General features: G+C 40.1%; 4 protein-coding genes and 1 non-coding gene across 8 annotated transcripts; 2 read left to right on the top strand and 3 right to left on the bottom strand.

Moving 5' to 3' along the window:
- Positions 1–1,038: 1,038 nt before the first annotated feature.
- Positions 1,039–3,622, bottom strand: LOC112291124 (uncharacterized). Of its 2 annotated transcripts, none has more exons than XM_024538169.3 (4): positions 2,912–3,622; positions 2,483–2,681; positions 1,895–2,123; positions 1,039–1,601 (listed from the first exon to the last, which is right to left on the bottom strand). In XM_024538169.3, the coding sequence occupies exons 2-4, from the start codon at positions 2,645–2,647 to the stop codon at positions 1,519–1,521; spliced, it is 477 nt and encodes a 158-aa protein (XP_024393937.1). In that variant the 5' UTR covers positions 2,648–2,681; positions 2,912–3,622; the 3' UTR covers positions 1,039–1,518. The 2 variants fall into 2 exon arrangements, with proteins under 2 accessions (XP_024393937.1, XP_024393938.1); XM_024538170.3 differs by having other exon boundaries at positions 2,483–2,685; positions 2,912–3,210.
- A 3,614-nt stretch (positions 3,623–7,236) lies between these two features.
- On the top strand, positions 7,237–13,167 carry LOC112290937 (uncharacterized). Of its 3 annotated transcripts, none has more exons than XM_090255626.1 (18): positions 7,237–7,349; positions 7,506–7,738; positions 8,112–8,244; positions 8,329–8,473; positions 8,576–8,700; positions 8,899–9,047; positions 9,273–9,331; positions 9,423–9,534; positions 10,015–10,092; positions 10,218–10,268; positions 10,418–10,583; positions 10,674–10,769; positions 10,882–11,024; positions 11,151–11,227; positions 11,334–11,422; positions 11,653–11,754; positions 11,979–12,109; positions 12,230–12,610. In XM_090255626.1, the coding sequence occupies exons 2-18, from the start codon at positions 7,662–7,664 to the stop codon at positions 12,303–12,305; spliced, it is 1,809 nt and encodes a 602-aa protein (XP_090111752.1). In that variant the 5' UTR covers positions 7,237–7,349; positions 7,506–7,661; the 3' UTR covers positions 12,306–12,610. The 3 variants fall into 3 exon arrangements, with proteins under 3 accessions (XP_090111752.1, XP_024393551.1, XP_024393552.1); XM_024537784.3 differs by lacking the exon at positions 7,237–7,349 and adding an exon at positions 13,068–13,167 and having other exon boundaries at positions 7,367–7,738; positions 12,230–12,310; XM_024537783.3 differs by lacking the exon at positions 7,237–7,349 and having other exon boundaries at positions 7,364–7,738.
- A 2,278-nt stretch (positions 13,168–15,445) lies between these two features.
- On the bottom strand, positions 15,446–18,363 carry LOC112291813 (bifunctional phosphatase IMPL2, chloroplastic). The gene is made up of 9 exons (XM_024539719.2): positions 17,659–18,363; positions 17,496–17,574; positions 17,287–17,381; positions 16,917–16,966; positions 16,584–16,708; positions 16,297–16,363; positions 16,116–16,205; positions 15,899–15,995; positions 15,446–15,709 (listed from the first exon to the last, which is right to left on the bottom strand). Exons 1-9 carry the CDS (start codon positions 18,095–18,097, stop codon positions 15,612–15,614), a joined length of 1,140 nt encoding a protein of 379 aa, XP_024395487.1. The 5' UTR covers positions 18,098–18,363; the 3' UTR covers positions 15,446–15,611.
- Positions 18,364–18,438: 75 nt separating this feature from the next.
- On the top strand, positions 18,439–20,477 carry LOC112291814 (peptidyl-prolyl cis-trans isomerase CYP18-1). Its single transcript, XM_024539720.3, has 5 exons — positions 18,439–18,685; positions 18,787–18,861; positions 19,298–19,459; positions 19,879–20,037; positions 20,203–20,477. The coding sequence occupies exons 1-5, from the start codon at positions 18,683–18,685 to the stop codon at positions 20,284–20,286; spliced, it is 483 nt and encodes a 160-aa protein (XP_024395488.1). The 5' UTR covers positions 18,439–18,682; the 3' UTR covers positions 20,287–20,477.
- Positions 20,478–20,764: 287 nt separating this feature from the next.
- Positions 20,765–20,836, bottom strand: TRNAD-GUC (transfer RNA aspartic acid (anticodon GUC)). The gene has a single exon. It is a non-coding gene; the product is annotated as a tRNA-Asp (tRNA).
- Positions 20,837–22,751: the final 1,915 nt, after the last annotated feature.

The following is a 22,751-nucleotide window of genomic DNA, read 5'->3' on the forward strand; positions in this document are numbered from 1 at the left end:
TTTGGTTTCAAATTTTCCTTGACTTTAATTTCAAGTATTGTAAACCTTAGGTAATTCATACTTCAAAGGGGTTTTTTTTTTTTTTTTTTTTTCAAAAATTTATTAAGATCTGAAACCTTTATTATAAGCAGCAATGCTGGTTCAAAGCCCATCTTACAGATATTCTTTCAAATCACAATAACCAAAGTTACTCCATGAGCCATTGACAATTAATTGATTCATTTTATTCCTTTATGTATCACAATTTCTTTTGCACTTCATTTTTATGCTTAAGCTAAGCTAAAAGTTAAATGTAAAAAATTTCAACACTTGGGTAAGATGATGGATAGAATGAAACATCTATTACTGACACGTTTACTTTTTATTGCAATTTGTAAGGACAAAATAAATTTAAGAATGGTTCAATAATCTGTTTTTTTAAAAAAGTTGATTAGTGATTTTTTGGACTTTGTAATGCAAATGAACTTACTCACACACCAAATATTAGTTGTTTGATTAAATTCTTACTCGGCACACAAATAAATGCTGATAAACTAAAATGTGCCTTTTTTTTATCAAACAAATCACATGTTTTGAAGTATGAATTACCTAAGGTTTACAATAAGAAACCTAAATCTGCATTTAGGAAGGCACATGTGTATGTTTATATATATATATATATACATATACATCTCTCTATATATATGTATATATGTAATTTAGCAATAGGTAGTTGGAATAATTTTAAATTGGCACAAAGTTTTCCCAACTAATTATAAGGTGGTAAAATTATCAATGTACTCAAAACAAGGTTCTGCTTGCTGAAGAATACTCATGAAATCGATAGCTTACACCTTCAAGACGGAACTATTCATTTAATTTATTTTTAAAAAATAATATCCTGAAATGAATTTGTGCTTTGGGTTTGCACATTGTTATTACTTTGTTTACAACAATGAGGTAATATGTAGAATTTTACCTTTCATTGATGTAAATCATATAAACATAAGGTTTTCGTACTTCTTCAAAGAACTAACTATAGAACTACTTGTGACAGCAGTAAGATTGAATCGCAAAAGGGTTTGACACATAAATCATGGTCTATCATAAAATTAATAACAGAAAGAGACATGATTTTTAGTCATAGCAATTTGTATGTTACAGACCTCAACGTTTTTTTTCAAAAGCGTATGGCAATCTTGTGCTTAGTGAAGTGCATACTTGAAATGATGTATGCAGCACAAGTGCATTTAAGAGGAATCCTTTGCAAATGCACATTGACACTACTAGCAATATTAAAGCTTAATGTGCTAACTGTGCTAAATGAGTAAATCAACTAAGATCCTGTATTTTTTTTTATTTGTGATTTTTAATTTATCAACTTGTTGTTTTATCAGTTTTCTTTTTCCTTTTTTTGTTACTTCATGGATGTATCAGAGTGCACGATAGAACGAAGGATTTCTTTGTTGGGAATCAATTGCGAAGATTGCTGCCAACATCAGAGCTGATGACAGCACAAGTTGACGCCGTCTCAGATGATCAACTTGGATCCAGTAGCTCCCTACTGGATTCCAATTTTAGGCTAGGTAACTCACGCTGCTTCTTTGGTTTCACCTCTTGTTCTGCAAGAAATCCACAATAAATTCCACGACTAAGAAACTTTGGGAACATCATTCTATGTGGACTTGGTGAATACATTGTAAGCTTGCGGACTAGAAGAAGTATTAACAGTTACAGAAAAGAAAAAAGAAAGAAAAAAAAACACACACACACACACACACACACACATACACACAGAAGTTCGTGGCTGCCCTGAAACTAGAACTAATATTTGAATGACTGGACATGCTGGTATTACAATAAATCGACGATATCTTGTACAAGGAGCAAACACAAATAATTAAAGTCAACTTACTTGAGATAAGAGCCTTAGGCCTGCTCTTGAAGAGAAGTTTGTGTCGGATGATACCAACTACATGCATCTCCACCGGAGTAGATGTCGACAGGCTTGGATCACTGCTACTTACGGGATCAGTATCCATGGCATCGGGTGCCTTCACCTTTTTCAAAATCACTAGAGGCTTTTTCAAAGTCACTTTTGTCCCTTCGAGTTCATGATAGCCGATAACGAGTTTGTATGTACTCTGGAGACCACACACACATTGTCTTATTCATTTACATCCCAAATGTAGTCAATGAAACTAATAACACAGTAATGACATTGTTTTGTAAAAAGAGCAATTCTTCACCCCCGATGTAGGTGCAGCCCAGTCTCAGGAGGTTTGCGGGGGGACTCAAACTCGTGTCATCAATAATCTCAATTAATTTTCATCTTCATGCTTAAGATTTTAAACGTGCCGGTTGCTCAATAAGAAAAAGGCAATGAAAGCATATTAAAACTTTCCACTGCAAAGATAACTGGAAAAAGCGTCTTCATCAGGCTTATATTTGGTTGAAACGTAACAACTTACAAGAACAAAGATTCAACTGAGTTATGGTGTACCGTGGAAGTGCGGCAGAGAGAACCAATGGTGAGATTGTGAAGACTAGTTGAGTGTTGAATCTCCAGAGAACCTTGCAGCTCCACCATTCCCCACTCCTTGCATTCGCCACAGCTGCACTTCACTGGTATCTGCATATCTGATGCTGCGGAGGCTACCTCAATCATAAACCCTAAAATCCACGCACGAATGTATCCAGCACTGTCTAGCACACAAAATGAAGATATCACGATCAAGGAGTAATTGGTTCCCTACATTAACTTGAGGGTAGAACTTACGAGAATACACAAATAAATAACTAAATAAAAAGAAGAAGAAGCAGAAGAAGAAGAAAGAAAATGCAGTGTGTAATATCTACACTCTTCAATCACTCAAAAGCCAATTCATACGCAGCAAAATTCAGAAACAAAGGTTCCATTCTGACCCCCTACCTGTGAGTCGTTCATCTAAGACTCATTGCAATGATTCATTTAGTTAATGAGTTCACCGATCAAACCACAAAACGCTCCTCGGCTTTAGAAACCGTCTCCTTCCGTCTTCACGGAGTAACAAAACAGAAGTCCAAACTTGCCAAATGATGTCCAGAAATCGATAACATTCCCTAAGGACGCACCCAATTATATCCTTCAGTGACCCAGTTATCGCTAACTCCAGAAATCAACCTCAACGGTGAGGCCAAGCGGACTCTTCGACTGCAAAATCCGAACTCCCTCAGACATTCCATCAGGGCATCCGGTGAAGTGATTTTGAAGAGAGGCCATGCCAGGAAGGGCTCATCGTATTTCATTCATCTGCATTCCACTTCATTCATTGTTTCTGAAATGTCGTTTTTCGTGGACATTCGGCAATCCGTCCAGGGTGACATTCCAATATCAGCAAACTGTTTTTAGAGCCGAATTCTCAGAGATTAAACCCAAAAAAAATTACAGACCTACAATTATCAATTATCATTTTCATGGTCCGATGTTGATATGAATTTTAGCTTGTTCAGCTTATCACTTTTTCCTCTCCAATCTTTAAAAGAACTCAACCCAACTCAACTCAACTCAACTCAACCCAACTCAACTCAACCCAACCCAACTCAACCCAACCCAACCCAACTCAATTCAACTCAACCCAACCCAACTCAACTCAACCCAACCCAACTCAACTCAACTCAACCCAACCCAACTCAACCCAACCCAACTCAACTCAACCCAATCCAACTCAACTCAACTCAACCCAACTCAACCCAACCCAACTCAACTCAACTCAACCCAACCCAACTCAACTCAATCCAATCAAACTCAACTCAACTCAACCCAACCCAACTCAACTCAACCCAACCCAACTCAACTGAACTCAACCCAACCCAACACAACTCAACTCAATCCAACCCAACTCAACTCAATCCAACCCAACTCAACTCAACTCAACCCAACTCGACTCAACTCAACCCAACCCAACCCAACTCAACTCAACCCAACCCAACCCAACTCAACTCAACCCAACCCAACTCAATTCAACCCAACCCAACTCAACTCAACCCAACCCAACTCAACTCAACTCAACCCAATCCAACTCAAGTCAATCCAACCCAACTCAACTCAACCCAATCCAATTCAACTCAACTCAACCCAACCCAACCCAACTCAACTCAACCCAACCCAACTCAACTCAACCCAACCCAACTCAACTCAACTCAACCCAACCCAACTCAAGTCAACCCAACCCAACTCAACTCAACTCAACTCAACCCAACCTAACTCAACTCAACCCAATCCAACCCAACTCAACTCAAGCCAACCCAACTCAACTCAACTCAACCCAACCCAACTCAACTCAACCCAACCCAACTCAACTCAACTCAACCCAAGCTAACCCAACTCAACCCAACCCAACTCATTTCAACTCAACCCAGCTCAACTCAACTCAACCCAACCTAACTCAACTCAACCCAACCCAACTCAACTCAATCCAACCCAACTCAACTCAATTCAACCCAACCCAACTCAACTCAACTCAATCCAACCCAACTCAACTCAATTCAACCCAACCAAACTCAACTCAACCCAACCCAACTCAACTCAACTCAACCCAACCCAACCCAACTCAACTCAACCCAACCCAACTCAACTCAACTCAACTCAACTCAACTCATCCCAATCCAACTCAACACAACCCAACCCAACTCAACTGAACCTAATCCAACTCAACTCAACTCAACCCAACCCAACTCAACTCAACCCAACCCAATCCAACTCAACTCAACCCAACCCAACTCAAGTCAACTCAACCCAACCCAACTCAACTCAACTCAACCCAACTCAACTCAACTCAACCCAACCCAACTCAACTCAACCCAACCCAACTCAACTCAACTCAACCCAACCCAACTCAACTCAACCCAACCCAACTCAACTCAACTCAATCCAAATCAACTCAACTCAATCCAATCCAACTCAACTCAACTCAACCCAATTCAACTCAACTCAACCCAATTCAACTCAACTCAACCCAATTCAACTCAACTCAACCCAACCCAACCCAACTGAACTCAACCCAACCCAACTCAACTCAACCCAACCCAACTCAACTCAACTCAACCCAACCCAACTCAAGTCAACCCAACCCAACTCAACTCAACTCAACTCAACCCAACCCAACTCAACTCAACCCAATCCAACCCAACTCAACTCAAGCCAACCCAACTCAACTCAACTCAACCCAACCCAACTCAAATCAACCCAACCCAACTCAACTCAACCTAATCCAACTCAACTCAACCCAACCCAACCCAACTCAACGCAACCCAACTCAACTCAACCCAACCCAACTCAACTGAACTCAACCCAACCCAACACAACTCAACTCAATCCAACCCAACTCAACTCAACTCAACCCAACTCAACTCAACTCAACCCAACCCAACCCAACTCAACTCAACCCAACCCAACTCAACTCAACCCAACCCAACCCAACTCAACTCAACCCAACCCAACTCAACTCAACCCAATCCAACTCAACTCAACTCAACTCAACTCAACCCAACCCAACTCAACTCAACCCAACCCAACTTAACTCAACTCAACCCAACCCAACTCAACTCAACCTAACCCAACTCAACTCAACTCAACAAAACCCAACTCAACTCAACCCAACCCAACTCAACTGAACTCAACCCAACCCAACAAAACTCAACTCAATCCAACCCAACTCAACTCAACTCAACCCAACTCAACTCAACCCAACCCAACTCAACTCAACTCAACCCAAGCTAACCCAACTCAACCCAACTCAACCCAACTCAACTCAACCCAACCCAACTCAACTCAACCCAACCCAACCCGACTAAACTCAACCCAACCCAACTCAACTCAACTCAACACAACCCAACTCAACTCAACTCAACCCAACCCAACCCAACTCAACTCAACACAACCTAACTCAACTCAACCCAAACCAACTCAACTCAACCCAACCCAACTCAAATCAACCCAACCCAACTCAACTCAACCTAATCCAACTCTACTCAACCCAACCCAACCCAACTCAACCCAACCCAATTCAACTCAACCCAACCCAACTCAACTCAACCCAACCCAACTCAACTCAACCCAACTCAACTCAACTCAACCCAACCCTACTCAACTCAACCCAACCTAACTCAACTCAACCCAACCCAACTCAACTCAACTCAACCCAACCCAACTCAACTCAACCCAACACAACTCAACCCAACCCAACTCAACTCAACTCAACCCAACCTAACTCAACTCAACCCAACCCAACTCAACTCAACCCAATCCAACTCAACTCAACCCAATCCAACTCAACTCAACTCAACCCAACCCAACTTAACTCAACCCAATCCTACTCAACTCAACTCAACCCAACCCAACTCAACTCAACCCAACCCAACTCAACTCAACTCAACTCAACCCAACTCAACTCAACTCAACCCAACTCAACTCAACTCAACCCAACCCAATTCAACTCAACTCAACCCAACCCAACTCAACTCAACCCAACCCAACTCAACTCAACTCAATCCAACTCAACTCAACTCAATCCAATCCAACCCAACTCAATCCAATCCAACCCAACTCAACTCAACCCAACCTAACTCAACTCAACTCAACCCAACCCAACCCAACTCAACTCAACCCAACCCAACTCAACTCAACTCAACTCAACCCAACCCAACTCAACTCAACCCAACCCAACTCAACTCAACTCAACCCAACCCAACTCAACTCAACCCAACCCAACCCAACTCAACGCAACCCAACCCAACTCAACTCAACCCAACCCAACTCAACTCAACTCTACCCAATCCAACTCAACTCAACCCAACCCAACTCAACTCAACCCAACCCAACTCAACTCAACTCAACCCAATCCAACTCAAGTCAACCCAACCCAACTCAACTCAACCCAACCCAACTCAACTCAACTCAACCCAACTCAACTCAACTCAATCAAACTTAACCCAACTCAATCCAACCCAACTCAACTCAACCCAACCCAACTCAACCCAACTCAACTCAACCCAACCCAATTCAACTCAACCCAACTCAACTCAACCCAACCCAACTCAACCCAACTCAACCCAACCCAACTCAAGAATCCACTAACGTTCACTGTTACTTTCGATGTAATCATTCCTTGTGATGGTTTTACGTTGCAACGAAAGAGTAGGGTCACTTGACAACACAGAGGAATAAACATGAACCATTACCACTTTCTAATTCATGAACGAATTCAACGGGCAGCTCCAAAGCATGAAGAATGTTTCCGGCTGACTGATTAAAAAGGACGGAGGATGGAAAGATATCGGAAGGGTATGGGAATCGAAGGAAATAACAAACACTGGACTCTGTTTTGGAGGTTCGGAGAATCGTTGGGAGTTTCATAGATCTTCCAGGCTTCCTGATGACCATGTGAATCGGGTTTTGTGTTGGGTGAGTTTGAGGTTCAGATTTGACGGAGCTGGGCTTGCTAACAGGGTTTTTATTGTGTATTGGGGGGGGGGCTCTGATGCAGCAATTTGAGGGTGTCCGAAATTTTAAGTGGTGCTGATTAGGGTTAAGATTTAAGTTGAGTTTGTGGATTGGGTCACGGCTACAAAGAGATTAGAACTCGAGGAGACGATGACTTCATGAGATTGATCGTCGAGTGAGCTGCGGAAGGGTGAGAAGAATGGCAGATTCAGCTCTGTTATCGGAGATTCAGCTTCTGTCGTTGAGTTCGACTTCTTCGTCGACCTCTACCTCCAGGTGCACTCTACATCCCAATCTGCCCTTTCTTGCTTGTGAAGCGTTTTCGGATGCTGGAGTTGGCATTTTATTTCGCACAATGTGGAATTGTGTTTCTAATGCATTTCAAAGTTGGAAAGAGCCGTCAGCATTGACCCGGCCATTACACCTCTAGTTTTGCATCGGATTTATATCCTCTAGCGTGGAATGAATAGTTTTGTGCGATTATTTGATTCTGAGTTTTGCAGCCTTGAAAACAGCCTACGGTATTTTCGCACACACACATGCTATCCCCATTTTTCCCACCTTTGAGTTAACTTCTTGTTGGGTGGTTTTTCTCTCGTCTGCGTTTTATGCTTAAACAATCCATTATCGTTTTCCTTTCTGGTTCCAGACAGGATGCGAATGAGAACGACAATGTGGACCTTACGGAGAAGGCAAGAGCTGCAGTGTATGCAGGGCCACCACGTCGTACAATCGGCAACGACAACGCAATTTTCGATCACGACGACCCCAAGATAAAGGAGGTGATTATGCAAAATTTATTTCGGTTATACCCCCTGGGCTACTGTGTAATTGTTACGAATTATGACAAGGACGTGTGAATGCAGGATGTCATCCGAATGATAGTCCAGTATCTTCAGGATGAGGGTTACGTTGCGTCTATCATGACCATACAGGACGAAACGAGTGTGCGCTTCGCCGAAAGTTTGCGCAACCGATCACATTTCAAGCGTATCAAGGCGGCTATTTTAGGTATGTTTGCCCTCCTCGCACATGTAATTGAAATACAGGTTGTTTTGAAGCGAGGAAGGTGGAGGTTTGTTGTATAATGCTTGATTCAACAATTTTGCGTAGATGGCGAATGGGTTGAGATGGAGAAGTTGGTGCAAAAGACTCCTTTGAAAGATCACAAACACTTTATTTATGCTGTCTACAAGCAGCAGTACCTCGAGCTGATTGAGCAGCTGGAGTATCAGAAGGTACACTTGCAGTTCCTAGCCCTCAGATTTCACAACTTATTAAAGGGAAGTATTTTTGTCACATAATCATAACAATGTGATTCTTTTTGTCTTTTGTTCAGTCTGCTTTACGGCCTGGAATTATGGAGAAAGTTGCGCCTAGGTGGAATTCTTCTTCTGAGTGTTCCTCTTATTCTTGTATTTTCACGTTTGATGCAGGCCTTTGCATTATTAACCAAGAAGTTAAAGCCGTTGGAGCAAATGGGAAGTTTGCACAACGAGTTTAAGGACTTGTGCTACCTCCTGACCTGCAAATCCATCCAGGATGCAGCTTTTTTCAAGACTTGGGAGGGTGTTGCGAGTTCCCGGTACCTATAATTCGTTGAATGCCTCCTAATGACTTTTTATTCCTCTCGAAGTTGTGCAAGTTACAGATGTGTTACAGCAGTCAATATCTAAATTTCTGGGTTCTTAAAACACTTTTTGGTCTGGAGTATATTATTCCGGATTATCGAAAGAGACGTGTGTGCTGAACACAGTTGAGTGACAGGCTGCAGAGATTATATCCTATTTTATTTATGCATCCTGTGCAGAGAAAAACTCGTGGATCAGTTTTCTTCTATGCTAGAGATTGAAAATAACGATATTGCAGGTGTGTTTTTCAAAACAACCTTATAATGTAGTAGCATTTATCTTACATTTTGAAACTTTATAAGCAACATACTTTTGATGTTATGAAACAGTTGCAAGGCATGAAGTGCAACCACAGAGGCTGCTACATTTGCTGAAACAGGCAGTGCGTTACCAAATTGAGTTCAGTAGATACCATCCAAAAGTTGTGCCTAGCGTTCCCACGTAAATTCCCTTTCCTTTATGAATATTGTTTTTCACCTTTTGCATGTTTTGTTCGTTTTAGTTTGGATCTTTCGAACATTTTGTTATTAGGCATGCGTACAAGTGCTTTATGTCCTGTCCTTGCCTCCACCGAATGCTACGCATCATAGTCTTCAATTCTGGTTCATTTTCTGGAGAAGAGAGATGCTATGTTAAATATTTAAGGACCTGTTAACGTGCGTATTGAACTATTGATATGGAGAATTGGGTCAGAAGAAAGAACCCGGACACTGATACTTCCATGGTTCTACCTTCCACTTCTATCCCTACGTAGTCCGGGCTATATCATACGGGAAAACAAGTAAAAATGCAAACTTCACTTGGATGACGCACCCTTGCCCCTTCCCTGGAGATTTTGATGGAAAAGAATGAGATTTGATGATGGGCAGGGGCAGGGGATTGTGGGCGGCAGCATTCATAAGGGTGCACTGGTTCTGGCAGATTGCTGGAGGATTATTCATGCTTTGTTCTTCCCAATGCGCACAAGACCACATTTCGTGGTCATCGTAGCAATGTCAAGTACGTCAATTATTTACTCCATTCCATTTTTTTCCGTTCCGATTTCATGCTCTTTGCCCTGGTATAACTTGAAAACTGACTTGTTGAGGCGGTATCTATGGTATTTGATTTGTTTGATGGGGCAGGTGTGTGGAATTTGTTGGAGAAGAGGGCACACAAATTGTTTCAGGCTCAAGGTGCATTCATCCACATTTCAATGACATGACTGCAAATTTGTCCATCATGTACTCATTAAACACCCCGACGTTACGCCAGTGGATGTACCATGTACCATATCAGTGGTAAGTTGTGAGATGGTCATGACTTGTAGTAATTGGACATGCAGTGACAATACTTTGAGAGTATGGGACGTCGAAGATGGTCGATGCGTACGAGTTTTGGGTGACGGAGAGCTTGGTAGTGGAGGAGGTCATACATCCCGAATTTGGGATGTAACTTCGAGTAGTAGTGGTGACTTTATTGCAAGTGCATCTGGTGATTCTACTGTTAAGGTACAAGTCATGCTTCCATATGTGAATCTCCAGGGTCACCTCATGGTTGATGAGGAAATTGTGTGCTAACACTAGAATGTCCTCCTGCAGTTTTGGAACTTGCGAGGTTCAAACAAAACCCCATGCTCAGCAACTCTGGCTGGTCACGAGGGTGACGTCTACAGTGTCAAGTACCATCAATCCAATGTACGCTTCATCACTGTTGCCAGAAGTGCTTGTCCATATATCTCAACTTCTTAATGCATTTGTTAAATTGACGAAAAGGCATTAAAAATCTGATGATGCATGGTCTACACAGAATTACGTAGTGACAGGTGGATATGACAAGACTGTGAAGCTGTGGGATGCTCGGACTGGTGTATTGTTGCGCACATTCAGTGGACACAAATCATCTGTCTCTCGTGTTATTTTTAATCCTTTGGGGAACCTCGTCATTAGTGGGTGAGTGATATTGATCTACACACATGACGACTTTTTCAAGTACAATAACTAGCAGACAAAAATTTGCCATATTCTTAGTATGCTAGGTACAAAATTTATACGAGTCTTCACTCTTTGTGATGTCAGGTCAAAGGATAGCACACTCAAGTTTTGGGATCTAGTGAGTGGAGTCTGTGTGAAGACTTACAGCTCTCATTTGGGAGGTATGCAGTTTCTGACATTCTTTCCCTCAGACGTAGATTGAAGTATTCGTGTGTGAGACTAGGTAATCTCATTCCAATAATTATGTCCATGTATTTCTGGCTACAGAGGTAACATCAGTTGAAATGAACAAGGCTGGTAGTTTCCTCTTGAGCGGGTCCAAGGATAACTCCAATCGGCTTTGGGATGTGCGACTGGTTAGTTTTCTTACTGCCATGTATTTGTTGGTTTTCTTGTATCGTTTTCTCTGCTCTTGTGCGCTTGGATGAATTCAGGCAGTCCTACTCGTGCTGCAGGAGCTATCATTTGCAGTGGGGTGAAAATGTCCTTCAGTTGCTATTCTTGGTAACATCAGACAAAAAGAAATTGTAGGTAATTTAAGCTAAGCTTGCAACCGGATGATTTCAATATGTGGCTACGTTAACAGGCACGACCTATCAGAAGGTTCAAGGGTCATCAAAATACGAGTAAAAACTTCGTGCGGGCAAGTTTTGGACCTGATGAGTCTCTGGTTGTTGGCGGTTCTGAGGTACTTTCCAAAAACTCGTATCGCTTGAAGTGAATAATTATTCCTGGTTATTGTAAAATATGTAGTTCCTGGTTCACACTTAATTTCAATCGCAACTCCTGGTAAATAATATTGCAAATTTTGTATAGCGTTCCATCTTATTTTATATGATGCTATGAATCTCCGCAAATTTGTTGAAGCTTATGGACTCTAAACTAGTCTATGTCTTGCATTTTGTGTGTTAGGATGGCTTTGTATACATTTGGGATACAGCAACGGGGGAGATACTTCAGAGGCTAGGCAGTCACAGCCCTGAGAGCCACACTGATATTGCCTACCGAGCTGTCTGGAATGCTCATCAAAGTCTTCTCGTGAGGTAATTCTATTCTATATTTTACTTAGAATGTCGCGAGTTCAGGGCATTTTAGGCTCATGGTAGGTAGACCAAACGTGCCGTTCCCAATTAAGATTTTTGACGATTCATGTGGGTATGCAGCTGTTCGCATGATTGCACTGTGAAGACCTGGTGGTATGATGAACAGCAGATGTGGGATCAGGATGATGACATCTAATTTCGGTGCACCTCTTTTTCTTAAACACTTGAGAACTTGACCTCCTGAAACAGAGATTTAATAGCAGTTTTGGTGGTGTGAAGTTTTACTTCCGTGTCGGTGAATGGTCATGAACCTAAGTTATGCATCCTCGAATCTACTGTCCAAACATTTGTGAACTCTATGAACGCTGATTCGTGTCTTGGGCCAAAATATTGGATCCTAATCATGTCTGTAACCACACGGATCTGTGGATTATTAATTTCTAAGAGTATGATAAACTATGAAATGTTTATCTCCATCAGAAAAGGAACCTATTGAACTTATCTCAATTTTTTACAAGATGACGTGATGACAATTTTCTTAGTTGACTCGATCTTGCACTTTAAAAACAAAAACTCGGTAAAGTTATTCCGCTAATGTGGGTTTTTTAATAAATATATATATATATATATATATATATATATGTGCCTCTTCATGTGCTCAAAACTCATTTCAACTACATCAGTAGTTTGTGAAGTATTTGAAAGATGTACATTAATCGATAGCAGAGAATTCAGCAAGATTCTATTCAAAATATATGTCGGTACCCAATTAGACAACCACATGAAACTTTCTTGATTATATGTTGTAACGTTGCTAAGTCATTGGGCATATTTAAAAATATATATCTTCTAGTTTTGACTGAAAGTATTTTAATGGTTACTATGTCCATCCTGAGCTGGCCAAGCTGATGTGGGACTGCCTGCTAAAATGGCGTGACCATGAGACGTTCTTGTGCAGGTACGTTGGGGGCGATGCCGATTCAACTATCTCGATACACAAATTTATCTTGCTTGTGTCTCAATTCTATATTTATTCAATCAAATAATCTTTTCTCTTATTCATGGAGGTTCCCATATGTAATTTGGTTTAAACGCTGGTCGATTTTCTTGCGGATTTGATGGTTGCACTTATGGAGAAATTTTTGTCCTGTATGTTGTGAATGCCTTCAAACTGCGTGAGATGGACGCTGTAGTGAAGATTTCTGCAAAATCACACGTTCACACGTAGACATACCTACCTCATTCAAGCAGACTCTAGTTAAGGGTGCCAAGTTACTTCAGGACTCGCCAAAGAGCATACGAAGAAAGGAAGGCACCTATAGTCTTAACAATAGGATCTTGCTTGCCCATGCTGAGTATTGCATCGCCAGTACCCTGAAATAGATCCAGTGTATACAAGATTTCGAACCTGGGGAGAATCCAGTGAACAATCCGACGGCTTTGTCAACTTTACATTCTTCGTAGTTTTCCATTTGGATTATGGGGAGTAACTGAAATCCGTGAATAGCAGAATGTTTGATTTGTGACAGTAGCAACAACATCGGCGGTGTGAGACAGACTTCGTCGTCTTCACGTCTACGTTAGTGTAATTGGATTCTACTAACAATAAATTCTCTAATTGGTAACTGCCAAAGGTTCCAACATGGATTAGTTGTCTACCACCAAACCGACTGTAAGTTACCAACTAAGTACATTCTTTTGATACAAAAGAAGATCAGAATTCACCTCCGAATTGTACTGTTACATACCTACATGAATATCATGGAATCGTGGTCAAAACTAGATTGTAGAATTTACTTGCAGGAAGCTGTGATAAAATGATGCCACCAAAAACTGTTGCTGTTGAATTGACCTATTCATGTATGTAACAGTAAGCAGCTATTTTTGAACAAAAGAAGCTATGTTCTTTTCATAAAGGAGAGTTTATTGCACATTAATATTAGCACATGTGCGAGGGTCAAAGTACAGATTGATTTGAATGTGACTCTCCTGCTATGGGTCTTGAAGATGAAATCAAGCCTTTCACGCAATTGATTATTCGCTTTACTGAGCAATTGATTTGCTTTGGTTCAAAAGAACCACATCAGTACAGAGAAACATTTCTTCTGTAAAATTTATAGAAATGGTTGTGGTTTTTAATTTGTGTCAAGATTTCAGTACTATCTATCAGGTCTTAATGCATCAGGCACAAACTGTTGTATCTGTAGTTACTGATAATTTGAAATTTACATAAAAGAATGTTAATACCATTTTATCTCTTGAACATTCAGATAAGAATATTGCATACAATTGATGTCAAAATGATACTAACTCATGCTTATCAACATTGTACATTATTCAGTTATAATCTTGTAATAAAGCAAGACCTATTATAATAATATACATGCAAGATTATCAAATTAATGTAACACAACACCTTATTATTACCATCACATATTTGTTTCAACAGAAAAACAGTAACAAATGTAAATTTTTGCATTGATATAATTATGTGGAAACATGCTATAGTTATACTTTGGAGACAGTACAGTCATTGCATTTGATACAATATCCCATTCTTGTGCTAATATCAATAAAATTATTGCAACATTAATATTATACATATTTGAATTATTTTGGACCTAATATATGAAATAAAATCAAGTTCGAATGAAGACGAATGTATTTGTGATTAGTTTATTATTAATTGAAGTAAAACCATTAGAATTAAGTCAAAATTCCTTGTACGTGATTCTATTGCCCTCAATATTCACAAATATTGTTTTGATATATATATATATATATATATATATTCATTTATATACATATATATGTAATTAGAAACATTTCTAACCTTGTCTAGAGGGTGTCTAATTTAATTTTTGAACAATTTTATGCGATTTTTTTGTATAAAAAGTAAACTGCACTTTATTCTATAAGCACATATATAAATTGTAGACCTCTGAAGTGAGTCTTCAAAACATTTTGTCAAGAATAAAATTTTGAAAATTTTACTTTATTTTTCCAATTTTTTTTAAGTATTTACAGTTTTGTATTGTTTATGGTGGAAGCGTCTAATCAAAGATATACAAAAAATATGAATTTACTTACATTATCTTAATTGTTTTGTAAAACGATATGTACCAGTTAGCTATCACTGTTTTCCAATCTTTAACGAGTTTCACCATGTTCAAAACTTGGTTGTCCTAAGTAGGTAAGATCTAATTAAACTAAATGATCAAGTAGTTAATTAAAATCCTGATCTTGTTAATTTACAAAGAAATTGCTAAATCTGCTTCAGAAGTCAAGCGTAGTGTACGAACTTAAGTACAGTACCCGCCAAAAAACAGAAAAAAGTAAAAAATAATGACCAATAAGATTGGAATTAAAAAAATGTTTTGATGTTACATGAAAGAGATATATCCAGGCACATATCACCACAAGCATTTTACTCTTGGAAATCAGTCAATTCCCATTATTGACAAACCACTTAGAGTTCATTCAACAATGCTTGGGGGAATTTCTAGCTGGTGGTGCTAGGTCCATTCCCGGCAAGTGCCTGAAGGGCCGCTCCATGAACGCTAGCATTTCCAGCTGCGATAATTTCTATCCCAACCTCACCTACATCACAACAGAAACATACCTTAGGCAGTATTCAAGAATTAGGCAAAGACACTATCATATACCAGAAACGAATGCTATGCCATCAAACACAGTAGAGGAAAGCTTTTCTGTACAAAAAATGGAAGTTCTTTCAAGAGGGCAACTTCTATCCAACTCTACATGTCAAGACAATAGCAGACCACGTACCCATTTCAGGTAGCCAGCGAAGTTTTTCCCCATTCCAGTTGGTGATTACACCCCCTGCTCCCTCCACTACTGGAACTAAAGCTAGATAATCGTATGGCTGTCATGCAAAAGCACAAACAATCACAAGTTGAAAGGTAGTTCCAAATTTGGAGAACGGTAAATGATGAATGCTTCTCAAAACTAGATGCCACCAATAGAGCCGTGATTTCATGCGTACCTTTAGTCCAGACTCAACTACTAGATCGACATGGCCGGCTGCCAAAAGTCCATAGGCGTAGCAGTCACAGCCATAAAGAGGTACCTTCACCTGCCAACGACGTGAGGAGAAGGATAAGCGTCTTCCAACGAAAGCCGTGCTCATGCAAGGTAGCTGTATTGGTGCGGACAGGATGCATTACCTCATTTCGGACTCGAATGAAGGCTGCTTCTGCATCTCCGGCAAATAGGTGAGGACTAGTTGTATACCTGACTCCACATCAACAACGACTGCTCAAATGAAAAGGTGATTGAAAATTGCAAATGAATCATGTAAAGAGTATGTGAGTGTAGACAAAAACCCACGAAGAGAAGAGTGCCGGTAAGCAACAACAATTGCACAAGATGCCAGTGCATTCCGCACGGAAAGGGGAAAGAAAGCTAAAGATCACAATAGCACAGAGCAGTAACAGTTGGATATAATGCATACAAGTAGGAATCCTTAAGAGATGCAGTTAAACGTGTTTGAATCTCAACTCCATTCAGAGTTGTAACTTTCCCCTGAATTCCTAACCACCGCTCCTGCAGAACCGGCTGATCAATGACGCCAAGGACCTGAAAATCACTGATTACCGATGTTAACTGAAACAATTTATTTATATATGTATATATATATATATATATATATATACGAGATGAGTCTTCGACGCGTCAATGTATGCTTCCTTCGCTATTGCAGAAAAATGTTCTCAGAGATGGACTTTGAGCTTTTATTGAGATTGAGAGAAAGACAATAAAAAGATCTAACAAGATTGAATCTTACTGGAACGCCATTATACAACAAAGCAATGAGTGTACCGAAGACTGGCTTCCCTGCATTGGAAACAGTTCTTGAGAGTAAGCTTAGGACAAAGTTCTTCCAAACCAATATTTCAACCGTTAGTTTGAGCAAAATACTGCCGCGATGCATCAAACCAAGATGTTTTGCATAATCAAACTGTAGAAGTGATGCTTCCGTTTCAAACGTTATCGAGAAAGTATGAATATCGTCGCAAATAACAATGGTGAAATCAGCGTGTACGTTCCATTCCTTATATAATTCCGAAGTGTTGACTAATTCCAAGCACAAACTGTAAGAGCACGCCTCTCCACACAGCATAATGAATTGCACGACATCAGTAACAAGAACTTACCAGTAATGAAGCTCTTTGTGCCATCGATAGGATCCAAAACCCAAACATAATCCGAACCTCCTTCAGGAATTGTCAAGCCCCATTCCTCTCCGTATCTGCATAGGATTCTTCGTGTGAGCGTGCAGAAGCATGACTAGCTGTCTTTCAGAAAGAAATTGCAAAACCCATGTCCTAAGAGTAGACGGAAAATGATTGTAAGAATTTCTTACATAGAATGAGATGGGCATTGTTCAGCCAAAAGCTCACGCATTGCCAGCTCCGCGCTCCTATCAGCAATTGTAACAGGGCCTGCGACCATCCAAGTGCTCTACTTAGTCTCCTACTTCAAATGCAGCGATCTTCAGAAACAAAAAGCTTTCAGGGTGTACTTACTCGAGTCAGACTTGTCGATGATCTGGAACTTGGCCCTAAAATATTTCAAGGTTATTACTCGCGCAGCATCCGCGAGCTTGTGCGCAACGTCCACAAACTGGGCCATACTGTCATCAGATATAGCCTCCTCGACTGCCATTCCAGTCGCACGGCTCGCACGAAAGTATCGCTGCCTACTGACTACTGCGAAATTTCTTCTTCCAGCACTAGAATCCGCTGTCCATGAGGCTGGACAACTGGAAATTGACCGTGAGGATGATAATGTGGCCTCTACACCGGAACAGGAAACCTTGATGGGATGTTTGAATTGGATTGATGGCATGGAAAGCTCGCTTCTACATATTTGCTTGTCTGATGCCACAGCCCAAGACTTTTCTCGTGGAGAAAATACCAAGGAAGTGCTGGAGATAGTGGAAATAGTGGAAACAGACGACGACATTGTCAGTGATGGAAAAGGAAAAGGCTCTCAATCTCACATCTGTCGCCTGTTGATGGCATCTAAATTCGACAAAAATTACTCTGAAATGCCTAGACCGTGGTTCTCTAGAATAATTAATGAGATGGTTAACAGGATGCGGCCCCCTGAAAACTATCGAAGCACGTAAAGGGCTGAACGTGTAGCAATTGCCTACAACTAAATAGTACAAAAAGCGTAAATTAAAGCAAATGAACCTTCTAACCACCCTGACGGCAAACGAAGCCTCCCAAGTACAACCCCCCACCTGCAACTGATCAACGAGACATTTAAAAAGCATTCTTCGACCTTCGTCGACCCTAAACCCTAACCCTAATTTAGTAAACGTAGTCTCGGAAATTGATACGATATGCTGTTCCTAGGTCCGTGTGCAGCTTTTTTTTCTGAAGTCCGGACGTTTCGACCATACTCCACACATTGACAGTTTATCTTTTTCCTGTTATATCTGTTCGTAATTGTAACTGTATCAATTAGACTTTGGAATTGGGTGTCTGAAGTCCCAAATCTAGCAATCTCAGGGTGCAGAATTGAGAAAAAATTCTACTCATCATGGTGAGCATCATACCGTGTAATTGTCATTCGAGGATTATTTCTGTAGTTCTGAGTAGGATTTCTCTCGTACTGATTCGTGATTGGGTTTTGGTGAATCTCAGTCGGTGACATTGCATACGAACGTGGGGGAAATCAAGTGCGAAATTTTATGTGATGAAGTTCCTAAGGCTGCTGAGGTATGGGCGCTGACCCTTGATTTCGTTTTAGTTTTACTCTTGTGTGTGTCCCCTGCTCGCAACCTTCACGACATAGACGTGAATAGACTTCTGCGCGTTGATGTGTTCAACGGGAGCGTGAATATTCCGGTATTGATCATGATGGTATTCCTTGACAATTTTCAAAACGTTACATTAGATTTCCTTCGTTTTCTAAACTGATTATTCATTTCGACCTGAAGTCGTGAACGTGTATAGTCAGGAACCAGAATTGATATCTTATTTTTGAGCCGCGAAATGTCTTTACTAGCTCTTTTGTTCGGCAACCCTGTGATACTGACAGTAGAACAGTCGTAGCAAGAGGAGTCTTGGAATTTACATGATGTATCATGATTCATTGCTCTGGTTCTTATGCGTTTATTGTTGTGTATTGTGAACATCATCTTCGTGTTGGCAGAATTTTCTTGCGCTCTGTGCCAGTGGATATTACGATGGCACAATCTTTCACAGGAACATCAAGGGTTTTATGATTCAAGGTGGAGATCCCACTGGAACCGGGCGAGGCGGCACCAGCATATGGGGACGCAAGTTTAACGATGAAATCCGTGAATCTTTGAAAGTGAGTATGCTATTCAATAAGAGAAATTACAACCGCAAAATCAAAGTAACATATGTTTAGGAGAGTATTAGGGTATACAATGTATGGGATATCAGAGATTCTCTGCACCTCATCAACGTTGCTAACTGTTAACAAGTTTCGCAGAATCTCAGAGTGGTCTTCTCTTCGAACTCTTCTATCTGAAATGTTTTGATGTTGAACTTCAGTATACGTTTAGCTTCTGCTATCATTCGTTACATTCAGCTTTTATGCGGTCATTACTCTCCGTAATTATAGATATATCTTAGAGTTTTTGTTGCTGCTATTACATAATTCTTAACAGCATTAAATTTGAAATGGGTTCGGTTCAGGGTTTAGGATCAGACTTATCTTGATCGTGGCCTAGGTTCAAATAATAGTTGTCGGGTTTTTGGTTTCAGCATAATGCCAGAGGTGTTCTGTCGATGGCCAACAGTGGACCGAATACAAATGGAAGTCAGTTCTTTATGACCTACGGAAAGCAGCCTCACCTTAATGGACTCTACACGATCTTTGGTCGTGTTATTCACGGATTTGAAGTCCTGGACGTGATGGAAAAGGTACTGCCAATTTCCAAACTATCAACTACTTGCTAATCAAACTAGTACATCGAATTCTAGGTCAACGTGATTCTCCACCGTCTTCTCAAGCTGCGATTGCTCACCTGATTTCTTTGTAGGAATCAACTTTATAACCCGATTCATGACTTGGTTAAATTTTTGCAGACACCGACAGGAGCAGGTGATAAGCCTCTTGCAGAAATTCGCTTAAACCGGGTGACGATACATGCCAATCCTTTAGCTGGGTAGTGACAATGTCTGCATTGCTTCCTTCGCACATTTTTAGTAGTTTTAAACTGTGGTTAGGCTACATTGGACACATGACACATTATAGTTGTGTTTTCCCCAGGCATATGGAGTGACATCTACACTGAGCCTTATGCTTGGCTTATGTATATGTTGAAACCATAATTTTTTAAATCTAGAATTGTTATAACACATTCAACTTTTTACTGATTTGATGATTGTGAGATCTAATGTTGGTAACTAGAAATCTTGATAACTACCAATTTACACTATGAGTTTGACATGACTCTTTATTTCTCAAACATTTTAAATCTAATAGACAAAATTATTTCATTTCATCCAGAGGAGTTAAAAATAAAAATTGATCGACTACAAAAAAGTTTGTCAGAAAATCCTGAAAAAGATGTGAATCGTTCAAAGCATTCAGTTTTACCGTAGATGGTATTCGGTGGTCGTGTGCCGAGGAAGAAAAATTTAAAATCGCCGCTGCCGGGGATCGAACCCGGGTCACCCGCGTGACAGGCGGGAATACTTACCACTATACTACAACGACTTGATTTCTGATCGAAACGTGAGTAATTAAATATATATACTATAGTAAATTTGTGTTTCAGAAGTCGGTGACTGACCAAGGCCAAGGCAGCGAGGATTGGTGTGACAGCATAATTTTTCATCCACCGGGTAACATTAAGTCTCAGCTGTCAGAACCAGCACAAATTTCACACGTGATTCTGGAGCTTGATTGTCTATGTTCTAGCAGCCTGACTCGCATCCCTGCAAAGCCGAGTGGCGTGCCAGTTTGCGAAGTATTGCAAAATTATACAGTTATCACCCCAAGGAACACCAAAATTGAAAGTGAAGATGGTTTGAAGAAGCCCCGCGAAGTAAACATGTGCTGGATGAATAGTCAACACGGACAAAGAGAAATGATCTTGACAAAAAAAAAAAAAAAAAAAAAAAAAAAAAAAACATACACAATATCAACTTTCACCACAATGGAGAAACTACATTGTTTTTGAGCCATTGGCGATGTTTTGATAATATTGATTCCCCCGCTTCGACTTTAATCATTCAGCCTATCGCCTACGAGTTCCGTGAATTTGTTTTTTTGACTTCCTTAGCTTGTTTAGCTTTTTAGCTTGTTTGCTTCCTTTCCTCTTCAGACTTCTTACTTTCTTTAGTAACGTTACTACTCGTAAGGTATTGCATACACTGTTTATAATCTTCTTCATGTGTTGAAAATTTTCCGTTTCAGTGTCTGAAATGGCTATCTTACTGTCCATTATTCATTGTGGTGGCAGGAACGAGAGGTCGTCCACCGTGACAAAGTCGATCGTTCTATATCAGGGTACAGTTGGATCTTGCAATTAATGTTCTCCTTGCAAAGATGTTGATGCGTAGTAGTGCTGTAATAATCCCAGTTGCATTGCAAATATGAATTAACTTATAAGGATTGGTAGGTTTAGGTAGTTTGGGCAATTGAAGGCATATTTAGGTACTATTGACAATTTTGGTTGTAGAATGGAAGAAATAAATTAACATGCAATTCAACTCAATACAAGTAGAATCTACTTATATAATCTCTTCAGGAAGCTTATAATAGACTTAATTGTTATAATTTAAATTAATGATTAAAATGTGAATTCCATCTTAATTAATAGATACATTAAATACCCTGATATAGAACGATCGACTTTGTCACGGTGGACGACCTCTCGTTCCTGCCACCACAATGAATAATGGACAGTAAGATAGCCATTTCAGACACTGAAACGGAAAATTTTCAACACATGAAGAAGATTATAAACAGTGTATGCAATACCTTACGAGTAGTAACGTTACTAAAGAAAGTAAGAAGTCTGAAGAGGAAAGGAAGCAAACAAGCTAAAAAGCTAAACAAGCTAAGGAAGTCAAAAAAACAAATTCACGGAACTCGTAGGCGATAGGCTGAATGATTAAAGTCGAAGCGGGGGAATCAATATTATCAAAACATCGCCAATGGCTCAAAAACAATGTAGTTTCTCCATTGTGGTGAAAGTTGATATTGTGTATGTTTTTTTTTTTTTTTTTTTTTTTTTTTTTTTGTCAAGATCATTTCTCTTTGTCCGTGTTGACTATTCATCCAGCACATGTTTACTTCGCGGGGCTTCTTCAAACCATCTTCACTTTCAATTTTGGTGTTCCTTGGGGTGATAACTGTATAATTTTGCAATACTTCGCAAACTGGCACGCCACTCGGCTTTGCAGGGATGCGAGTCAGGCTGCTAGAACATAGACAATCAAGCTCCAGAATCACGTGTGAAATTTGTGCTGGTTCTGACAGCTGAGACTTAATGTTACCCGGTGGATGAAAAATTATGCTGTCACACCAATCCTCGCTGCCTTGGCCTTGGTCAGTCACCGACTTCTGAAACACAAATTTACTATAGTATATATATTTAATTACTCACGTTTCGATCAGAAATCAA

This window comes from Physcomitrium patens, chromosome 14 (genome assembly GCF_059467195.1).
Source record: "Physcomitrium patens ecotype Gransden chromosome 14, ASM5946719v1, whole genome shotgun sequence".
NCBI classification, from domain to species: domain Eukaryota; kingdom Viridiplantae; phylum Streptophyta; class Bryopsida; order Funariales; family Funariaceae; genus Physcomitrium; species Physcomitrium patens.